This window comes from Canis lupus, chromosome X (genome assembly GCF_011100685.1).
Source record: "Canis lupus familiaris isolate Mischka breed German Shepherd chromosome X, alternate assembly UU_Cfam_GSD_1.0, whole genome shotgun sequence".
Taxonomy (NCBI): domain Eukaryota; kingdom Metazoa; phylum Chordata; class Mammalia; order Carnivora; family Canidae; genus Canis; species Canis lupus.
Genome location: NC_049260.1, coordinates 124,081,759 through 124,101,530, shown reverse-complemented (window position 1 = coordinate 124,101,530; position 19,772 = coordinate 124,081,759). Strand labels below are relative to the sequence as shown.

General features: G+C 38.4%; 1 protein-coding gene across 1 annotated transcript in view; it reads left to right on the top strand.

The window, feature by feature from the left end:
* F8 (coagulation factor VIII) overlaps positions 1-19,772 on the top strand; it is a 174,125-nt gene that overhangs the window by 60,223 nt on the left and 94,130 nt on the right. The window contains 4 exon segments of the mRNA NM_001003212.1: positions 1,749-1,842; positions 7,173-7,387; positions 9,491-9,641; positions 16,366-16,575. Of these exon segments, the coding sequence (NP_001003212.1) occupies positions 1,749-1,842; positions 7,173-7,387; positions 9,491-9,641; positions 16,366-16,575 (670 nt within the window).

The window sequence follows — 19,772 nt, the reverse complement described above, 5'->3', positions numbered from 1 at the left end:
CGGATTAGAAAGGAAGAAATAATACTATCTTTATTTGCAGATGACATGATCTTATATGTAGAAAATAAGTAAGACATAATAAAAAGACATAAGAAATAGGGATTGCAAGGGACATCCTTATCCTAATAAAGATCTGCAGAAAACCTATAGTCACCATCATACTTATGGTGAAATTCAGAATCCTCCTGTTACAGATCAGGATAAAACGCACCTGTATTTGTATTTTACTAAAAAACTTAGCCAGTGTTTTAGGGAGAAAAATAAAGCTTTCAGATTGGAAAGAAATAAAACTGTTATTCTTTGAAGATTAAATAAATGGATGACACTTGATGAGAGCCAGATTTCTCATTGTTGGAGAGGGTCATAATATAATTAGGCTAGAATAAATCATGTGATTCTGGATTAGAGTTGGAGACATCAGTATGAACTTTTAATATAGTGAGAAAGTACTCAGAAAAATAAAAGAGTGGGACAATGCCAAAGGAACATAGGAGCCAACTGACAGAGCTGCTAATGGCTGCGATGGAAGAACTGGAGCAACAAAGTAAAGTAGTATTTGATTAATATCCATGAATCTTTACTGATGTAGATAAATGATTAAATAAATAAATGGAGAAGTAGAGATATTGATCACATACAGAAGAGTTCTTTAAAAAGTATGTAGATATGTGATTCCTTTGAGGTTAGTTTTTCTGTTTTTTGCATGTGGCTATCCGGTTGTTCCAGCAACATTTGCTGAAAAGATTATCTTTGCACCATTTTATTGCCTTCTGATTCTTTGTCAAAAATTAGTTGATATTTGTGTGGCTCTCTATTCTGCTCCAAAAGGACGTTTTTAAAATGGAAGATGCTGCAAACTTATTGTTTACTAGAAAAAAGAGATGTTGGCATTAGATAGTAGTAATTTTCACATGCATGGAGGTGGGTAGATTTGACGGTGGGAGGGCAAGGAAGTTCCTTTCTTGGTGAAAACAGTAACACCTGAGAGTGAGAATCTGAAACCAAAAATTAATCAACTTAATAAGTAGGAAGGTGAATTTCTAGGAAAACCTAATATGATAGGTAGGTAGCTTGAGTGCTCATTTGAGATTTGTGATCACGAATTTTAAAAGGCTGACTGCAGAGCTACGTGATTTTTCTTGTACGTCATTCTGCTGCTTAAATGCAGACAATGAATATAGGCTGTTTAATGGGTTTTACCAAATGAGTGGATTTTAAGACAATAATGCAGGTGGAAGTTGGTTTTATATCCTCACATCATGGCCAAGCTCAGATCTGGAGACTGGGTTGGTGTGTCCAGTGTTCTTAACTGTTGCCTCCATGTTACTGCTCTTCATCCTTCCTCATATGATCAGGTAGTGCTGACTGCCACCCTTCCTCCTGCTCATGCCTCCTCATTCGGTGAGGATGTTATCACCTGCGTCACAGTTTTCCTCTTCACTCTTGGGGAATTTAGTGCCCAAATGGTGAAATAAAGCTGAGGGGAAACACTGTCCTCAGCAGACCTTCAGATTTCAATGAAGGTGAGAGGGTACAAGAAATACTTCCTGAAGCAATTGAAATAACTGTAAAGAAGTGGAAAGGGGCCTCGAGTAAAAAAGCAAAGTTGCTGCCTGAGCAATTATATGGCAAGAACAAACCCCTGTGATACGGGTATAAGGCAGCTTTTGTTTTCAGGAAATAGGCCACACTTCCTGTTGATCCGAGTTGTTTTACGATTTGATCTTCTATTTCATTTATACTTTCAGATTATATTTAAGAATCAAGCCAGCCGGCCATATAACATCTACCCTCATGGGATCAATTATGTCACTCCTCTGCACACAGGGAGATTGCCAAAAGGTAAGTGTCACACCAATCTTACTAAGTCCTACTTACCTGTAGGTCTACATAAGGTCCCAGCCTCAATAGCACGGACATCGTAGTGGTCCTGACCCCAGCTGTTACGCACTGGATAGGCACATGTATCACCCCGCCACCCTGTATGCTAGCATTTCCATATGTATTGCATCTACACACTTTACACATAAAAATGCTATAATTTTTGCTTTAAACAGGCATATCACAGTCTTTACTTTCGTTTTTTTAAAAGACTTTATTTATATTTATTCATGAGAGAGGCAGACACACAGGCAGAGGGAGAAGCTGGCTCCCTCTGGGGAGCCCGATGTGGGACTCAATCCCGGGACTGGGATCACGCCCTGAGCCAAAGGCAGACACTCAACTGCTGAGCCACCCAGGCGTCCCACAGTCTTTACTTTTGAAGGTTAATTTTCCTAGATATACAACTCTGTGCTGAGAGTGCTTTTTATTCCCTTTAGCACTTTGAAAATATTGTTTTACAATCTTCTGGCCTTCATAATAGCTAAATTAACATTCCACTGAATTATTCTCCCCTCATACGTTACTTTTCCCTGGCTGTGATTTTCTTCATGTTTATCCTACTTGGGATTCAGTGATCTTCCTAGATCTGTAAACTTAGTTTTACAAATTGCAAAGATTGTGGTCATTATTTCTTCAAAAGAATTTTCTACCCTATTCTCTGTCTCCTTTCCTGAGTCTCTAATTACATGAATGACATTTTGGTATCGTCCTACACGCCTTAATATTTTTATCAAATTATTTTCTTTCTCCATCTTGTCTGCAAAGTGGATAGATTCTGTTGACCTATCTTCAAGTTCACTGACCTCAAACTGGAACTTTTGAGTCACAGGATATATGTTTCTATTTTTAATAGATAGCCGCACTTTTGTCCCCAAATAAAGTTATAATTCATACTCCTACTACACATATATGAAAGTATAATTTCCCATATTATTGATATCTAGACATCGACAGTTTTTTTTAAGACTATGTATTTATCTATTTGACAGAGAGAGCACAAGCAGGAGGAGCTGCAGAGTCAGAGGACAAGGAGAAGCAGACTCCCCCTGAGCAGGGAACCTGACTCGGGGCTGCTCCCAGGACCCTGGGGTCATGGCCTGGGCCAAAGGCAGATGCTTGCTTAGCTGAATGAGCCACCCAGGTGCCCCTAGACATTGACCGTTTTTAAGAATCCTACCAATCTGGTGGGTGGAAAGTAGTACCTCAACGCTGTTTTGACTTTATTTTTGTTATTAGTTTTTAAATTTAGTTCCAGTACAGTTAACATACACTGTTATATTAGTTTCAGGTGTATGATGTAGTGATTCAACACTTCCATAAGACACCCCAGTGCTCATCAGGACAAGTGTCCTTATCTCTCCATCACCTATTTCCCACACTCCCCCCCACCTCCTCTCTGGTGAGCATCAGTGTGTTCTCCATAGTTAGAGTCTGTGTCTTGATTTGCCTCTCTCCCTCTTTTCCTTTGCTCGTTTGTTTCTTATATTCCACATATGAATGAAACCACATTGTATTTTTTTCTCTGACTGACATATTTCACTTAGCATTATACCCTCTAGCTCCATTCATGTCATTGCAAATGGCATGATTATTTCTTTTTATGCAGTGATGTTTCATTGTGTGTATGTGTGTGTGTGTGTGTGTGTGTGTGTGTGTGTGTCACATCTTTATCCACTCATGTATTGAAGGCCACTCGGGCTGCTTCCATAATTGGGCTATTGTAAATAATGCTGCAATAAACAAAAGGGTGCATGTATCTTTTTGATTTAGTATTTTCATATTCTTTGGGTAAATACCCAGTAATGGAATTACTGATCATATGGGAATCTCATTTTTAATTATTTAAGGAACCTCCATACTATTTTCCACAGTGGTTATGCCACTTTGCATTCCCACCAACAGTGCAAGAAGATTCCTTTTTCTCCACATCCTTGCCAGTCCTTATTGTTTCTTGTGTTTTTGAGTTGAGTTTCAGGCAAGGGAAACAAAAGCAAATCAAAAACTATTGGGACTGGGGATCTCTGGGTGTCTCAGCGGTTTAGCACCTGCCTTTGGCCCAGGGCCTGATCCTGGAGTCCCAGGATCGAGTCTTACGTCAGGCTCCCTGCATGGAGCCTGCTTCTCCCTCTCCCACCTGTGTCTCCGCCTGTGTGTGTGTGTGTGTGTGTGTGTGTGTGTGTGTGCTGTGTGTCTCTCATGAATAAGTAAATAAAATCTTTTTAAAAAACTATTGGGACTGCATCAAACTAAAAAACTTTTGCACAGGGAAAAAAACAGTCAACAAAACAAAAAGGCAACCTACTACTAAATGGGAGAAGATATTTGCAAATGACGTATGTGATAAAGTGTTAATGTCCAAAATATATAAAGAACTTATGCAACTCAACACCAAAAACATAAGTAATCCAATTAAAAAATGGCCAGAGAACGTGAATAGACATTTTTTTCAAAGAATAGACCTCCAGAAAGCCAACAGACCCATGAAATGATGCTCCACATCACTAAACATCAGGAAAATGCAAATCAAAACCCAAGTGAGAAATCACCTTACACCTGTTAGAAGGCCTAAAATAAAAAAGAAGAGAAATAACAAGTGTTGGTGAGATGTGGAGAAAAAGGAACCTGCATATACTCTTGGTGGGGATGTAAATTGGTATAGCCACTATGAAAAACAGTATGGAGGTTCCTCAAAAAATTTAAAATTCAATTACCATATGATCCAATAATTCTAGTATTGAATATCTACCCAAAGAAAATGAAAACACTGATTTGAAAAGATACATGCACCTCTATGTTCATTGCAGCATATTTTAGATACTGCACCTCTTTATACAATATGTGAGTTAAAAGTTCAGTAAGCAGTCCCTTGGCATATATTCATGCCCGAAATTCTCATGATCAACTGGGTTATCAACTATAGCTTACTACTCTGGTTTTGAGGTCTATTTTTTAAGCACTTGAGATTTTTTTCTTCATAGATTTTAATTTATTATAAACATTTAATAATATTATTATCTATTGTTTCTGTGTAATAGTGGACAGACCTGCTCATTTCAATTCTAACATACTAGAAAAAATCTCCTGGACTGCCCTTTTTTTTAAGATTTTATTTATTTATTCATAGAGACTCAGAGAGAGAGGCAGAGACACAGGCAGAGGGAGAAGCAGGCTCCATGCAGGGAGCCCGACGCAGGACTCAATCCCGGGTCCCCAGGATCATGCCCTGGACTGAAGGTGATGCAAACCGCTGAGCCACCCAGGGCCACCCCTGACCTTTTTTTTGTATAAGAAATTTATAAGGCATTTGAAAACAATGTACCTTGAACAAAATTAAATGAATTACAGATTATCAAGATATAAACTTTTTATTCAGTTCTTATTTATTTAGTTCCTTTACGTTTTTATTTAAATTCCAGTTAGGATACAGTGCTATATTAGTGTCAGGTGCACAATATAGTGCTTCAACACTTCTATACATCACCCTTTGCTCATCACAACAGGTGCCCTCCTTTGTCCCCATCACCTGTCTCACCCATTCCCCCCCACCTCCCTTCTGGTCACCATCAGTGTGTTCTCCATAATTAAGAGTCTTTTTCTTGGTTTGCCTCTCTCTCTTTTTTTTCCTTTGCTTGTTTTGTTTCTTAAATTCCACATATGAGAGAAATACCATATGGTATTTGTCTTTCTCTGACTTATTTCACTTAGCATAATACCCTCTAATTCCATCCACGTTGTTGCAAATGGCAATATTTCATTCTTGTTGATAGCTGAGTAATATTCCATTTTATTTATACACACACACACACACACACACACACACACACACCCCATGTCTTCTTTATCCATTCATCTGTCAATGGACATTTGGGCTCTTTCCCTATTTTGGCTGTTGAGGACATTGCTGCTATAAACATTGGGGTGTGTGTGCCCCTTCAAATCACTATGTCTGTATTCTTTGAGTAAATACCTACTAGTGCAGGTGCTGGGTTGTAGGGGAGTTCTACTTTTAACTTTTGGAGGAACCTCCATATTGTTTTCAAGAGTGGCTGCAACAGTTTGCATAACCACCAACAGTGTAAGAGGGTTCCCCTTTCTCTGAAGCCTTGCCAACACCTGGTGTTTCTTGTGTTGTTGATTTTAACCACTCTGACAGGTATGAAGGATATCTCATTATAGTATTGATTTGTATTTCCCTGATGATAAGTGACAATGAGCATCTTTTCATGTGTCTGTCGGCCATCTAGCTGTCCTCTTTGGGAAAATATTTATTCATGTCTTCTGCTCATCTTTTGATTGGATGATTCGTTTTTTGGGGGGTGTTGATTGACTTTTATAAGTTCTATCAATTGGATACTAACAATTTATCGGAAATGTTATTTGCAAATATCCTCTCCCATTCCATAGGTTGCCTTTCGGTTTTGTTGACTGTTTCCTTTGCTGTGCCGAAGTTTTTTATATTGATGAAGTCCCAATAGTTCATTTCTGCTTTTCTTTCCCTTGTCTCAGGAGACATATCTAATAAGAAGCTGCTATAGGTGACCTTAGAGGTTGCTGCCTGTGTTCTCCTCTAGGATTTTGATGGATTCCTATCTCACATTTAGGTCTTTAATCCATTTTGAATATGTCTGGTGTAAGAAAGTGGTCCAGATTCATTCTTCTGCATGTGGCTGTCCAGTTTTCCCAACACCATTGTTGAAGAGATTGTCTTTTTTTCCAGTGGATATTCCCTCCTGCTTTGTCAAAGATTAATTGACCATATAGTGGTGGGTTCATTTCTGGGTTTTCTATTCTGTTCCATTGATTTATGTCTGTTTTTGTGCTGCTACCATACTGTTTTGATCCCTGTAGATTTGTAATATAACTTGAATCCCTCAACTCGCTTTTATTATAAAACAATTGTGTGAACCTTAAACTTATACTAGGTGCAAACTTAGTTTCAATTTATTGACAAACTCCACATGTACACAGAAATTTGTAGGGCAGCTCAGGTGGCTCAGCGGTTTAGCGCCGCCTTCGGCCCAGGTCATGATCCCGGGGTCCCGGTATTGGGTCCCACGTCGGGCTCCCTGCATGGAGCCTGCTTCTCCTTCTGCCTGTGTCTCTACCTCTCTCTTTCTGTGTCTCTCATGAATAAATAATAAAATAAAATAAAATAAAATAAAATAAAATAAAATAAAATAAAATAAAATAAAATAAAATAAAATAAAAATTCGTAAAGCCCTTGAAATAACAACATGATTTACCAATATGTGGCTTGTTATACTCTAATCAAGATATTTTGTGGGTAGGTGTGAAACATTTGAAAGATATGCCAATTCTGCCGGGAGAGATATTCAAGTATAAATGGACAGTGACCGTAGAAGATGGACCAACTAAATCAGATCCTCGGTGCCTGACCCGATATTACTCAAGCTTCATTAATCTGGAGAGAGATCTAGCTTCAGGACTCATTGGCCCTCTTCTCATCTGCTACAAAGAATCTGTAGATCAAAGAGGAAACCAGGTGAGTTCTCTTTTCAAGTTCTCGGTTTGATGGACTAATTATGCATATGAACTTCCAGATATTTCCTATACTCTCAGAGTACATCCCCCTATAGCCTGCAGAAAATATAATAGCCTGCAGTATTGGCCAATAAAAGAAATGAGCTAGGTTTCTCACAGCTGTTATTGAATTTAGTTTAGTTTAATAAACTTGCCTGCTAGCTAGATAGGAGAGCATGGGCTCTAGAATATTTCTATAATACTCATTCCCAGTCTAAAATCTCACTTTCTGGGGGTGCCTGGCTGGCTCAGTTGAAAGAGCAATCTGACTTTTTATCCAAGGGTCATGAGTTTGAGCCCTTCATTGGGTGTAGAGATTACTTAGATAAATAAAAATTTTGTAAAATTTAAACTTCCACTTTCTGTAGGTGATCTTGCTCATTTTTACATGCTGAACTATCACTCATTTTAGATGACCCACAGATCTATATCAAAGTGTAGACTTCTCCCCTCGACATCTCATCATGGGTGACTCAGAGACACCTCAAAATTAACATACCTGCAGTATCTAGCATGTAGTAGAAGTTGAATAAATATTTGTTGAGCAAAATACAGGGAAAGATATAAAATATTTCAGAAATGCTTAGAATTTAGAGCACTTATACTGCTTTAAAAAAATAAAGTTAAATTCTCTGAATAAGGAAAGCCTAAAGTTGGGATGTCTGGGTGGCTCAGTCGGTTAAGCATCCAACTCTTGATTTTGGCTCAGGTCCTGATCTCAGAGTCGTGAGATCAAGCCCCACATCAGGGTCTGTACTCAGTGCATAGTCTGCTTAGGATTCTATCTCCCTCTCCCTCTATCACCCCCAACCCAATAAATAAATAAAACCCTTTCTTAAAAAAAGAAAGAAAAACTTAATGCTTCTCAAAAACTCATTGCTTAGATCAGAATAACTCATTGCCATATTGCTGAGGCTTGACTACATGTCAGTTTGGTTATTTATATTACATAGAATTTTTACTACTCTGAAAACATTTCCTTGGTTTAGAGAGGAAAACACGTGAATTTGAAAACATGTGGCATGGAAACCCAAAAAGACATAAATTTGAGCAAGTAGGGGATCCCTGGGTGGCGCAGCGGTTTGGCGCCTGCCTTTGGCCCAGGGCGCGATCCTGGAGACCCGGGATCGAGTCCCACGTCGGGCTCCCGGTGCATGGAGCCTGCTTCTCCCTCTGCCTGTGTCTCTGCCTCTCTCTCTCACTGTGTGCCTATCATAAATAAATCAAAAAAATTTAAAAAAAAATTTGAGCAAGTATCTGTCCTGACAAATGTTTCCTAATTATAGTTTTTCTCAGCTTTTTGGAAGAGGACTGAAATGTACCTCTATATTTTCCAATCTCTTCCCCTCAGCATTTTGGTTTCTGTAGTGCTAGGTTATGCCAAATGAAATTTATACATATTAATGAAGTTTATACATGAAGTTTTAACACATTCAATTAGTACGTGACTAATTCATAACTTCAGTTCATATACAAACTGCTCTTCTGAAAAGAACTTTAAACTTTTTAAAAAGAAAACTTAAGATATTAGTGTTAGTTGACATCTTATGGTCCATTTTAACTTTGTTATTTGATTTCTGTTTTCTATTTTTAATTTTTTATAGATTGATTGCTTTGTGGAAAGGTACTTGCCAGATGGAAGTTTAGGAAAGGCATTAATCTTGCTTGACTTGAGTAACTTATTTAAGAAAAACACTGAATAATCACTTGCATCTTTAGAGAATGAGAATCCACTAATCTGAACGTGGGCGAAATGAGGTACAGACTGTACTAGAACCTCAGCAGGCATATAGCCTTAGGTCCAGAAGAAACTAAGTTTAGTGGGTCTAGTCACCCTCTTGCCCTGAGGATACATTTGCTCTAAAGGTATTACCCACTGCTTGTAGCACCCACATACTCCGTGGCCCTGCTATGTACATAATAGTGAGCCTCGGGAGAAATTGGAATTGAACCAAAGGATTTAATACAGCTATCTCACATGCGTGCCATCACTTCCATGTAGACTACTAATTCTTAAGGGACAATACTAATAGCATTTCTTTTTTTCAATATGTATAATTAACAGATGATGTCAGACAAGAGAAATGTCATCCTGTTTTCTGTATTTGATGAGAATCGAAGCTGGTACCTCACAGAGAATATGCAGCGCTTCCTCCCCAATGCAGATGTAGTGCAGCCCCATGACCCAGAGTTCCAACTCTCTAACATCATGCACAGTAAGTAAAGCAGCACTCAAATTCAGTGGGTAATGGATAAAAGAAAATTGAAGCCACCAAAATGATGTCCAGAAAGTGGATTAATTTATATGGCATGCAAGAGTCATATTTTCTTAAAAATTGTGGGGCGCCTGGATGGCTCAGTCAGTAAAGTGCCTGCCTTCGGCTGAGATCATGGTCCCGGAGCCCTGGGATCGAGCCCTGCATCAGGCTCCCTGCTCAGGGAGGAACCTGCCTCTTTCTCTCTCCTCTCCCTCTACCTGCTGCTCCCCATGCTTGTGTGCACACATGCTCTGTCTCTCCGTCTCTCTTTCTGTCAAATAAATAAATAAAATATTTTTTTAAAAAATTGCTACGTGAGGATGCCTGGGTAGCTCAAGTCGGTTAAACATCCAACTCTTGGTTTCCGCTCAGGTCATGATCTCAGGGTCCTGGGATCAAGCCCTTGTCAGGCTCTGCACTCAGCAGGGAATCTGCTTGGGATTTTCTCTCCCTCTCCATCTGCCCATCTCCCCACACTCTCACACACTCTCTCTAAAATAAATAAATCTTTTAAAATATTGTTATATATGAACATATACAAATTTATATAAATGCATAAATATGATCATATAATGTATATATATTTTTTCTTATAGAAGGCATCAAATACTGAGAGAACTTTATTTTTAAAGGATAAATAAAAAAATCAAAAAAAATAAAGGTTAAATCAGACACAACTTTCACTTACCCAAATATGCATAATCCATCATTAATATAAAATGTACTCAGGGTGCCTGGCTGGCCCAGTTGGTAGAATGTGCAACTCTTGATCTCAGGGTTGTAAGTTTGAGCCCCTCATTGAATGTAGAGATTACTTAAAACTAAAATAAAAAAAATGTTAATGCACTTTTTTGGAAGAAACCTGGGTGGCTCAGTCAGTTAAACATCTGCCTTTGGCTCAGGTCATGATCTCAGGGTCTGGGGATTGAGCCCAGCATTGGCTCTACCATCAACAGGGAGTCTGCTTGTTTCTCTCTCTCTCTCTCTCTCTCTCTCTGTCTCCTTCTGCCCCCACTTTCTCTCAAATAAATAAAGTAAATCTTAAAAAAAATAAGACAGCAGTCATATAGGGTTTGGGCCCACCCTAACACCTCATTTTAATTAATTACTTATTTAAAAACCCTATGTCTAAGTACAGTCACATTCTGAGACACTAGAGGTTAGAACTTCAACATATGAACTTGGGCAGAAGCACAATTAAACCTATTACAGAATATATACACACAAATCAGAATGGTCAAAAATGTGATTAAAAAATTTCTTTCTCAGGGATGCTAGGGTGGCTTACTTGGTTAAGCATCCAACTCTTGGTTTTGGCTCAGGTCATGATCTCAGGGCCGTGAAATCAAGCCCCATGTTAGGCTCCCAGCTTAGTGCGGAGTCTATTTCAGTTTTTCCCTTTCATCTCTCTCTGCCCTCCCCCCCCACAAAAATAAGTAAATCTTTCCCAAAAAATTCAATCTCACTACAGGAAACTGCAAAATAGAATACCCGTGCTCTAACACTTTATACCTATCAGACTGGCAGAATTATAAGACAGCTATTACCAGTGGGCTTTTAAGTATGAGGGTATTCTTATTTAATGCTACTGTATAACTAGTACAGTATTTTGAAACCAATGTGATTGAAACCATTAAAACTAAAAATAATGCCATTTGGACTTCTGGTTCTGGTTAAGATGAAATAAGCACATGTTACCCTGTCTATCCCACTGAATGACAACAAATCTGTAACAGAAGGCATGAAGCAGCTGAGAACTCTGAAAAGTAGTTGGCAGTGGGTAAATTGGGGAAGGAAACCAGAAGATTTAAAAGCATGCCTATTAAAGTGAAGACATGAAACCAAATATGACATGATTATCTGCATAGAAAACCTCAAGAACTCTACAAGAAAACTCCTAGAACTAGTAAGTGAGTTTAGCTTCATTGCAGAATGTGAGGTCAACATACCAAAGTCAGCCATATTTCTATATGCCAACAGCAAACTATTAGAAACATAAATGACAAAAATACCATTTACAATAGCTCAAATAGGCACAAATCTAAAATGTACAAAATCCATACACTGAAAATTGCCAGACATTGATGTAAGAAAATTTAAAAAACATACAATGTTGAAAGGCTTACAATATTCCCAGATTGGAAGACTCAGTAAAGATGTCAGCCCTCCCCAAATAGATCTAAGGATTTAATGGAATTCTTAGTAAAATCTAAGTAAGATTTCTTATTTGATAGAGAAAAGCATATCATAAGATTTATATGGAAAGGCAAAGAAACTAGAATAAGCCAAAACAAGTTTGAAAAAGAAAAATTAAAAAAATAAAAAAAGAAAAATTAAGTTGGAAGACTCATATTACCTGATTTCCAGACTTACTATAAAGCTGCAGCAATCAAGATAGCATTGTATTGACAAAAATCAGTGACATAGAATAGTGTAGAAATACACCCACATATACATGGCCTGTTGATCTTTGGCAAAGACAAAAACAATGCAATGGAGAAAGGGTAGTCTTTTCAATGAATAGTTCTAGAACAATTGGTCAACCATATACAAAAATATGAACCTTGACATAAACCTCACAGTTAAACAAAGATTAACTCAAAATGGATCATAGATCTAAATGTATAATGTAGAACCAAGACCTAGAGTTAGAAGACGACTTCTGATAAATGACATTAAAATCAACATCCAGGGGCGCCAGGGTGGCACAGTGGGTTCAGTGTCTGCCTTCGGCTCAGGTCATGATCCCAGGGTCCTGAAATGGAGCCCCACATCATGCTCTCTGTTTGGGGTGGGGGAACCTGCTTCTCCCTCTCCGTCTGCTGCTCCCCCTGCTTGTGCTCTCTCACTCTCTGTCAAATAAATAAAATCTTTTTTAAAAATCCGTAGAAGGGAAATATTGATAAATTGAATTTCATCAAAATAAAAAACTTGGCTCTACAAAAGATACTGTTAAAGAGAATGAAAAGACAAGCTACAGATCAATGGAAAGTATTTGCAAATCACATATCAGAATGGTCATGGTCAGCAATAAAAAAACCAAACAAACAAACAAAAAAAAAGAAACTTAAAAATGGGCAAAAGATTTGAAGAGACACATCACCAAAGAAGATATATGGAATGTAAATAAGTACCTGAAAGAATACTCAACATCATCAGATATTAAGGAAATGCATATTAAAACCTGAGTGCGGGCAGCCTGGGTGGCTCAGCGGTTTAGCGCCACCTTCAGCCCGGGGTGTGATCCCGGAATCCCAGGATCGAGTCCCGGGTCGGGCTCCCTTCATGGAGCCTGCTTCTCCCTCTGCCTGGGTCTCTGCCTCTCTCTCTCTCTCTCTCTCTCTCTCTCTCTCTCTCTCTCTCTCTCTCTCTGTCTCTCATGAATAAATAAATAAAATCTTTAAAAATAAAAAAATAAAACCTGAGTGAGGGGGCGCCTGGGTGGCTCAGCATTTAAGTGTCTGACTCTTAATCTCCGCTGTGTCTCGATTTCAGGGTCATGAGTTCATGCCCTATATTGGGCTCCATGCTTGGCATGGAGACTACTTAAAAAAGCCTCGGTGAGAGGCTAATTTAATAGCTGAAATAAAACATACAATATTAAATATGCTAGCAAGAGTGCAGAGCAACAGGAGCCTTCGCACTGCTGGTGGGAATGTGAAGTAGTATAGTCACTCTGGGAGACAGTCTGGCAGTTTCTTATGAAGTCAAACATCCGGGCACCCGGTGGCTCAGTGGGTTAAGCATCTGCCTTCGGCTCGGGTCATGATCCCAGAGTCTTGCGATTGAGCCCCGCATCAAGCTGCTCCCTGCTCTGAGGGGAGCCTGCTTCTCCCTCTCCCTCTGCCTGCCACTCCCCCTGCTTGTGCTCAAGCTCTCTCTCTCTCTCTCTCTCTCTCTCTCTCTCTCTCTATCAAATAAATAAACAAAATCTTTGCAAAAATAAAATGAAACATGTACTTAGCCTATAATCCAGCAGTACACCTCCTGGGTATTTTCCCTAGAAAAATGAAAACTTAGGTTCACACAAAAACCTGCCCATGAATATTTCTAGAAGTTCTATACATAATTGCTAAAACTTGGAGAACTTGAGCCTTGGGTCAGGGGTGCCCCAGAAGCACTCCCCCTGTGGGCATGCAGCCCACCCTTAGAGCAGGGCCAGGAAAGAGAGCCATTTCCAACTAGAAGTTTGTGCCCTTTGACCAACATCTACCCATTTCCCGCATCCCCCACCCCGGCCACCACCCATTCTACTCTGGTTGTATGAGTTCAGCCTTTTTCGATTCCACTTACGGTATTTGGCTTTCTCTGATTTATTTCACTGATGGTCACATTTCCCTGATGGTTAATGCAGAGCACCTTTTCACGTACCCGTTGACTAATTGCATGTCTTTGGAAAAAATTCTATTCAGTTCCTCTGCCCATTTTATAAATCAGATTTGTTTGATATGGAATTATATGAGTTCTCTATATATCTTGGATATTAACCCCTTATCAGATAAATGATTAGCAAATTTTTCTCCTATTCCTTGGGCTGCTTTTTCATGGTGTTTATTGTTTTTTTTTTAGTTGTGAGAAGCTTTTTAGTTTGATATAACTCTACTTATTAGTTTTTCTTTTGTTGCTTTTGCTTTTCATGTAATATCCAAAAAATCACTGCCAAAACCAATGTCAAAGAGCTTTTTCCCTATGTTTTCTAGGGACTTTACAGTTTCAGGTCTTTTGTTTAAGTCTTTAATCCATTTCAAGTTAATTTCTGTGTGGGGTGTAATGTAAGGGTTCAATTTCATTCCTTTCCATGTGGTTATCCAGTTTTCCCAACACCATTTATTGAAGATACTACCGTTTCCTCATTGAGTATTCTTAACATTTTTTTGAAGATTTTATTTAGGATTTTATTTTATTTTTTTTATTCAATTTTATTTATTTTATTTAGGGATCATGACCTGAGCCAAAGGCAGAGCTTAACTGACTGAGCCACCCAGGTGCCCACCTCATTGAGTATTCTTGACTACATTGTCAAATATTAGTTAAGGATCTACTTCCGGGCTCTTGATTCTGCTTCATTAGTCTATAGGTCTATTTTTATGCCAGTACTGTATTGCTTTAATTACTACAGCTTTGTAACATAGCTTGAAATCATGAAATGTGATGCCTCCAACTTTGTTCTTTTTCAAGATTGCTTTGGCTATTCAGGGTCTTTGTGGTTCCCTATCAATAGAAATATTTCCCATCAGCATTTACCAATAGCTCATTCTGTTTTGCTACCTGTTTGAAATGCTGCCTTTATGGTGTATTAAATTCCCATTTATATCTGTGTCTCTTTCTGGACTCTATATTCTGACTGATATATTCATCTAAACCTGCATATTATCACACCTTTAATTACAATAGATTTATAATATCTTTTAATGCTTTTTAAGGCAAGAAATTTTGACTCTCGATTAGTTGTACTAAGCTAGAGTCTGAGCATTGCTTAGTTGATTTCTGGACCACCACCGTGCAGAATAGACAAATGTTTATTGAATTGGTGGATGGATAGATGTATAGAAGAGGCTGTCAGAAACAATTCCCTTTATAAAGTCCGTGTTACTTTTGTTTAGCTTTTTATTTAGAAATAACTTCAAACTTAACAGAAATTCTACTAAAATAGTATAGAGAGGGGATCCCTGGGTGGCGCAGCGGTTTAGCACCTGCCTTTGGCCCAGGGCGCGATCCTGGAGACCCAGGATCGAATCCCACGTCGGGCTCCCGGTGCATGGAGCCTGCTTCTCCCTCTGCCTGTGTCTCTGCCTCTCTCTCTCTCTCTCTCTCTCTCTCTCTCTCTCTCTGTGTGTGACTATCATAAATAAATAAAAATTAAAAAAAAACTCATAAAAAATAAAAATAAAAAAATAAAATAGTATAGAGAACTCCCATATACCCTTTCCCCAGATTCATTAATTTTTAATATTTTTCTATATTTGCTTTATCATTCTCTTTTTTCTCTATAGAGTTACTTTTATTTTTTTAATAATAAATTTATTTTTTATTGGTGTTCAATTTGCCAACATACAGAATAACACCCAGTGCTCATCCCATCAAGTGCCCCCCTCAGTGCCCGTCACCCATTCACCCCCCCCCCCCACCCTCTTCCCCTTCCACCCCCCCCCCCCCAGTTCGTTTCCCAGAGTTAGGAGTCTTTATGTTCTGTCTCCCTTTCTGATATTTCCCACACATTTCTTCTCCCTTCCCTTCTATTCCCTTTCACTATTATTTATATTCCCCAAATGAAAGTTGTCTTTTTATCTGTTAATACTTCATTGCGTGTTTCCTATGAATACAGATATTCTCTTACGTAACCAAATGGAGTTATAAAATTCAGAAAGTTTAACATTGATATAATACATTTATCTAATTGGCAGCCAGTATTCCATTTGTATAAATCAATACCATGCTACTAAAGAGTAGCATTTCCTCCCTCTTCATGAAGGGTCAAGTTCTATGATTCTTCTTGGTTTGGGATTGGGACCTAGCTGATCAAGTATTAACAACCTATTTTTTTGTAAAGTATAATGCAATATCTCTTCTTGGGAATAAGGTAATGGGCATAACATATAATTATTTATGATCATATCTTAACAACCTCAAATAATAAATCTGGATACAGCTAAAACATCTTGTTCTCCTTTTTTTTTTTCAGGCATCAATGGCTATGTTTTTGACAACTTGCAGCTGTCAGTTTGTTTGCATGAGGTGGCGTACTGGTACATTCTAAGTGTTGGAGCACAAACTGACTTCCTGTCTGTCTTCTTCTCTGGATATACCTTCAAACACAAAATGGTCTATGAAGACACACTTACCCTCTTCCCATTCTCAGGAGAAACTGTCTTCATGTCAATGGAAAACCCAGGTTAGTTCTTTATATTATTCTTTATTTTAAGATTTTATGTATTTATTTGAGAGAGAACAGGAGAGAGTGGCAGAGGGTGACAGGGAGGGAGTCCTCGGCACACTCTGCGCTGAGTAAGGAGCACACCATTGGGTTCAATCTCATGACCCTGATATCAGGGCCTGAGCTGAAAATAAGAGTTGAGCACCCAACCAGCTGAGACACCCAGGTAACATAGTTATTTATATTTATAATCTTCTCTCACTAACAGCTGTGATCACTTCAGTAGCCATGTATATGCTCATGTGTGGGCAAATACTAAATGGTTCAAGTGGTCTTAGTTATTGCAAGGCATTTTAATGATGGCAGCATATCAAATATTTAAAGTCTTTCCTTTAAAAAGTGCCTTTACTTACCATTGGTCAAAATTGTAAGTGTGTTTATTAAACTATAGTGGTGAATAAACATGTATAGATGCAATTAACATGTGGAGCTAAATATGATTCTGGGCACTTTGTGAACTTTGGTACTGTTTAATAAGTACCACCTAGAAGCCTTTGCAAGCACATTGTCACCTCTCAGGCCACTGGGAAGCCTTCAGGTTGGATGTGGCTGGCAAACTCTGAGGACAGAGCCCTTGTTTATCTTACTCATCAGTGTATCCCTAAAGTTTATAGTTCCTGTGTATACTAGCTTCTTATTATTTTTTAAATTAATGAATCTAATATGTACAAAAGATAATGAGACAGTATGTGTAACATGATTGTAATTGTCTAAACCAAAGAGAGAAAGTGCCTGTATGTGTATGTTTGTGTGTATAAGCAGAAAAAAGAATATTTTAAATATCAGTATTTTGAGAGGCTTTTAAGTTATTTTGGTGACCACTTAAATTCTAAAGACAAATTAAAACTCTGCTTTATGTGACTTGAGGGAAAAAATTTTAATATAATTTCACTAATGACAAAGCTGAAGCTAAAGCCGCTAGAGAAGATTTCCTGTGTCCAACATGGTAAAGTCTGATGCCTTTTGTTCATTTTATTGATGTAAAATTCACCATTTTAACCATTTATAAGTGTACAGTTCACTTGCTTCCAGTACATTCACAGTGTTGTGCAACTATTACTATTGTGTAATTGCAAAATATTTCTATCACCCCACAGAGACCCTTTACCAGTAAGCACTCAGGTACCCATTTCCCCCAACACCTCCACTCGTCTACTTTCTGTGTCTATGCATTTGCTGCTTCTGAATATTTCATGACTTCATGATTCATCCATTTTGTGGCAGGTCTCAGTCCATCATTTTTCACTTCACACTCTGCTTTAACCACACATCACCACAAAAAAAGAAATGATAATTATATAAAGTGATACAAGTGCTAGCTAATGCTATGGTGCTGATCATCTTGTAATATATTAAGGTATCAAATCAACACGTTGTACACCTAAAACGTAAACAATCATCTCTGTCAATTATATCTTTTTAAAAGATTTTTTATTTATTTGAGAGAGAGAGAGAGAGCACACAAGGGGAGGGAAGGGGCAGAGGGAGAAGGAGAAACAGACTCCTCACTGAGCAGGGAGCCTGACATGGAACTTGAGCCCAGGACCCCAAGATCATAACCCTAGTCGAAGGCAGATGCTTAACAGACTGAGCCACCCAGGTGCCCCAGGTCAATTATATCTTAATAAAAAAGGAAACTAGTCAGGACATTTATCACCTGTTTTGATCAATAAAGTTTTATTAGATAACATACACACAAAGGAATAGACATTTTTTGTTTATTGACCCCGTATTTTGCAACCTTGCTATAAGTTCAGTAGTAAGATCTAGCAATTATTTTAGATTCCTATAAGATTTTCTATGTAGGCAATTAAACTGTAAATTTTGACCATTTCAGTTTTTCTTTTCCAATCCCTATACCTATACCTGTTTTTGTGCCTTACTTTTGAATAAAACTATTAATAGCAGAGGGGAAAAAACACACCACACATCACAGGTTTCAGTGAATCATATTCTTTTTTTTTTTTTTTTTTAGTGAATCATATTCTTATTATCACCGGGTTTGAAATATTTTCTAATTTCCATTGTAATTTCTTCTTTTACCCACAGATATTTAAAAGTCTTTTATTAAATTTCTACACATATAGGTATTTTCTAATTATCCCTCTGTTGCTGATTTCTCATTTTTACTTCACTGTGGTCACATAACCTATTCAATATGGTTTTATTGGTTTAAAATTTGTTGAGCGTTGCTGTATGCCCAGCATATGATTTACTTTAGCTCATGACCCAATTGCCCTTCAAATGAATATGCTTTCTGAAGTTGTGGTGGACTGTTACATATTTGTCATGTATGTCGAGTTTTGCTCTATTATGTTGTTAAAGTCCTCGTAGGTTTACTTATATTTTGTCTGCTTCTTACAGTTACTGAGAGAACTGTATCAAAACCTTTAACTATGATTGTTCAGTTTCTGTTCTCTTTAATAACTGTGTCAAAATAAGTGAGGCAACATAAAATCACGGCATTAATTATTGATGATTGTTATATACTCTTATGAAATTAGCCATTTTATCATGAAATATCCTTTTATTATGAAATATCCTACTTTGTCTGAAGTAGTACTTCTTGCCCCTAACACCTGCTTTGTCTCAGATGTATTGCCTTAACAATATTAATTTTGGTTAATGTTTGTGCAATATATATTTTTCCATTCTTACACTTTACACCTGTGTCCTTATATTGATAGTATATCCCTTCAACATTTTTTGTAGTGCAAGTCTGCTAATTCCATCCCTCCTCACTCTAGAGCAACTTGATGCTACCGGGGAATCCCCTCTGAGGGATTTCTTCTCATGAGGAAAGGAAACGAGAGGACTCTAGCACCTCTAATCACCACCTAAAGACCTCCACAGTCTTCACAGATACTGAAGCCAGCTTGAAGAGCTGCTCAGAGTTTAAGCTGCATCTTCTCCCCAGGGACATGCTGCTAGCCCTGCTCCCTGGGACCTGGGCCTGCCTCCATGGCACCTGCCATCCTCAAGGGCTTCAGTCGCTACTGTTGCCCGGCTCCTCAGGGCCTGAGGTACCACCACAGTACCCCGTCATCCCTGGGGCCCATCCTGCTGTTGTAGCCTGCCGCCAGTACTCACCACCCACCAGGGCCTAGGCAATGTGGCATGCCCCAGAGACCAGGGGGTAATCTATGCATACCTGA